General features: G+C 41.4%; 1 protein-coding gene across 1 annotated transcript in view; it reads right to left on the bottom strand.

The window, feature by feature from the left end:
- Positions 1-1596: 1596 nt before the first annotated feature.
- The window catches only part of pla2r1 (phospholipase A2 receptor 1), a gene marked incomplete in the record, with an annotated part of 34026 nt that continues 32062 nt past the window's right edge, over positions 1597-3560 (bottom strand). Inside the window, 2 exon segments of the mRNA XM_014003011.1 lie at positions 1597-2072; positions 2461-2496. Of these exon segments, the coding sequence (XP_013858465.1) occupies positions 1855-2072; positions 2461-2496 (254 nt within the window).

Below are 3560 nucleotides of genomic sequence, written 5' to 3'. Positions count from 1 at the left end.
GTTTGGTTTATGTGGCCCAAATCTGCCAATGCCACAACTGGCCGGGTTGTAGTTTGGTTTAAGTGGCCCAAATCTGTCAATGCCCCAACTGGCCCGGTTGTGGTTTGGTTTACGTGACCCAAATCTGTCAATGCCACCCAAATCTGTCAATGCCACAAATGGCCCAGTTGTGGTTTGATTTATGTGGTCCAAATCTGCCAATTCCACAATTGGCCGGGTTGTAGTTTGGTTTAAGTGGCCCAAATATGTCAATGCCACAACTGGCCCGGTTGTGGTTTGGTTTAAGTGGCCCAAATCTGCCATTTCCACAACTGGCCCGGTTGTAGTTTGGTTTACGTGACCCAAATCTGTCAATGCCACCCAAATCTGTCAATGCCACAAATGGCCCAGTTGTGGTTTGATTTATGTGGTCCAAATCTGCCAATTCCACAACTGGCCGGGTTGTAGTTTGGTTTAAGTGGCCCAAATACATCAATACCACAACTGGCCGGGTTGTAGTTTGGTTTAAGTGGCCCAAATACGTCAATACCACAACTGGCCCGGTTGTGGTTTGGTTTAAGTGGCCCAAATCTGTCAATGCCACAACTGGCCCAGTTGTAGTTTGGTTTACGTGACCCAAATCTGTCAATGCCACAAATGGCCCAGTTGTGGTTTGGTTTACGTGACCCAAATCTGTCAATGCCACAACTGGCCCAGTTGTGGTTTGGTTTACGTGACCCAAATCTGTCAATGCCACAAATGGCCCAGTGGTGGTTTGGTTTAAGTGGCCCAAATCTGTCAATGCCACATCTGGCCCAGTTGTGTTTGATTTATATGGCCCAGATCCGTCAATGACACATCTGTCTCCAATGTGGTTTGGTTTTTGCCATGCTGGCTGATACGTGGATCACATATGGGCCACCACAGAAACATCATTGTATTTGTGTTTATTGTTGGTGTATTAAGTGGGCCAGAACTGGGCCAGACATGTTTTGCTACGTGGGGGAAAACATCTAATTACAAACAGAAGTTCAGCTGTTTTGTTTGACCACAATTTTATTATTTAAATGCCAATAAAACTGTACAACAAACAGAATGTAAACAACACAAAACCAAAACACAAAATAATACTGAAACGTTTCTGTACCCAGTGGCACCCGGTGGGAGTGGGGGGTGGGGGGCACCAAAACTAAAATCCATAACAGGACTTCAGAAACTCTATCATGTTGTAAATAAGATATGAGTTCATAATTTTGCTAACACCGTACCGTAAACTTAAGCACTGCCTGTTAGGAAACATTACCGCCCCCCTCAGGAGGCCAGGAGAACTCTTCCTCATTGGTGAGCAGCAGCAACATATATGCATGTATATATATTTAAATTAGGATTTATTTATTTATTTACTCTAAATCTGTATTTATTTATAGTTTTACATTTATGACTTGATTAAAGAAGATGAATTTATGTTTTTTGTGAACTGAATGATGTTTTAATGGGAAAACCGCTGGGGGGACCGGCACGTTTCCAGAGGCAGCCAGGGCCACCCCTTGGGGCGCCACTGCTGTATGTACAGATGCAGCAGCTACATAATCGAATTTACAAAATTACTTCCTTTTATTTTTCATCAAAATAAACATTTAAACTTTGTTCAAACTTCATGTTTTGAGATTTTAATTTAAGTGTAAATGTTTTTAGAGTCCCTTCTTCAATATTTTTATTTAAACCCTTCCACTTCCTGCTTCATCAGGAGTTAAAAAACAAACCATCTCCTGTACGCAGCGATGATGTCAGCACCTCCGCCGGCGCCGCTTCAAGGCGCGGCGAGGCGTTCGTACCCGACACGTTCAGAGTCAGACCTGGACTAAAACTCTGCTGTTATTCTCCTGAGTGAGTCTCCAGGTCTGTGATCAGAACGTTTCCGTCCGACTCCGTGGCCTGAGAGTCCGTTTGTCTGTAGTAAGCGCCGGGCAGCGTGGGGAGACCCCGAAAACGGGCCGGGCTCCTCCTGAACAGGAACCAGAACACCGCCGCCAGCAGAGCGAAGATTATTACAGCAACCGCCACCGCTGCAGGAACAACACTGTGGTGAAGACCTGAAACACACGGTTTCAGCTGTGAGAAGGCTTTAATATAGCAGATTTATAAAATATATATTACACACACACATGCACACACACACACACGCACACACAAACCCACACAAACGTGCACGCACATTAAAAACAAACACACATGCACACAAGTTTTCACTGAAAATGGTCTTTCTTTAGTTCACATGATTTATTTTCTCTAACAGTTTTTTCCATTGAATAAACAGGAAATACGTCAAAATAAAAGCGTTAAAATCAGGTTTTTCATCACAAATAAATAATAAATATTTACACCGAGCCTTTCTCAGAATGTATAATCCACATTATTCCCCATAAAGTGAGAGTTCATCCCACCGTGTGGAACAGAAAAGAGTYTGCAGCTTTGATTTACCGTTCAGACGTTCCACTTCCAGTTCAGCCGTCACACCTGCAGAGGAAGAGGCGGAGCCAGGTTCAGCAGAGTTTCATTTCTCATCTCAGATCTGCAAAGTTCTGACGGAAACGTGACCTCGTTCGTTTATCCGCAGCCTCACGGCTTCGGCTGCTAGAAATTGAACATGTCGACTGGATTGTAAAGTCGACCCTGATATTTCAGCTGTTTACAGTTAGAAACAGCTGATGYCTGTTATAAAACCATGCATGAAATTTAGAAACGGTGTCGTGTTTAAAATACGTTAAAATGACGAAATGAAAAGATGGTTTTAGGGGAAAAAAGTCTAAACTTTCCCGCAGGACAACGGCTGAAAGTAGCTAAAAGAAGCTGAGACTGATTTGTTCAAGTTAAAACGATCAGAACAAAAATATTAACTGAACAAAGCAGTAAAAATCTCAAATGAGCAGAACATCAGCTAGAAGCTAACACTCATAACCTTGGCTAAAAGCTAAATTTAGCAGCACAGTGGCTAAAGAGTAAAACCAGAAAATTAGTTAAAGCTAAAGGATTTATAACAGTTGCTAAAAGCTAAATTTAGCAGAACAGTAGCTAAAGTCTAAAACCAGAACAGTAGCTAAAACACACAAAAAGCAATAATAAGCTAAAATTAGCAAAACTGTTTTTAAATGCAAACATTATCTAAACAGTGGCCAAAAGTTAAGTTCAGCAAAGTGGCTAAAGACTAAAACCAGAACAGCAGCTAAAAGCTAAGTTAATCAAAGTGGCTAAAGACTAAAACCAGAACAGCAGCTAAAAGCTAAGTTAATCAAAGTGGCTAAAGACTAAAACCAAAATAGCCGCTAAAAGCTAAATTCAGCAAAGTGGCTAAAGACTAAAACCAGAACAGTAGAGTGGTTAAATATTAAAATAACAGGAGCTAAAAGCTAAATTCATCAAAGTGGCTAAATACTAAAACCAGAAAAGCAGCTGAAAGCTAAATTAATCAAAGTGGCTAAAGACTAAAACCAGAACAGTAGCTAAAAGCTAAATTCATCAAAGTGGCTAAAGTCTAAAACCAAGACAGCAGCTAAAAGCTAAATTCATCAAAGTGGCTAAAG

This window comes from Austrofundulus limnaeus, unplaced genomic scaffold, assembly GCF_001266775.1.
Source record: "Austrofundulus limnaeus strain Quisiro unplaced genomic scaffold, Austrofundulus_limnaeus-1.0 Scaffold16, whole genome shotgun sequence".
Classification (NCBI taxonomy): Eukaryota; Metazoa; Chordata; class Actinopteri; order Cyprinodontiformes; family Rivulidae; genus Austrofundulus; species Austrofundulus limnaeus.
The sequence above is the reverse complement of the archived record's forward strand: the minus strand, read 5'-3'. Positions and strand labels throughout refer to the sequence as shown.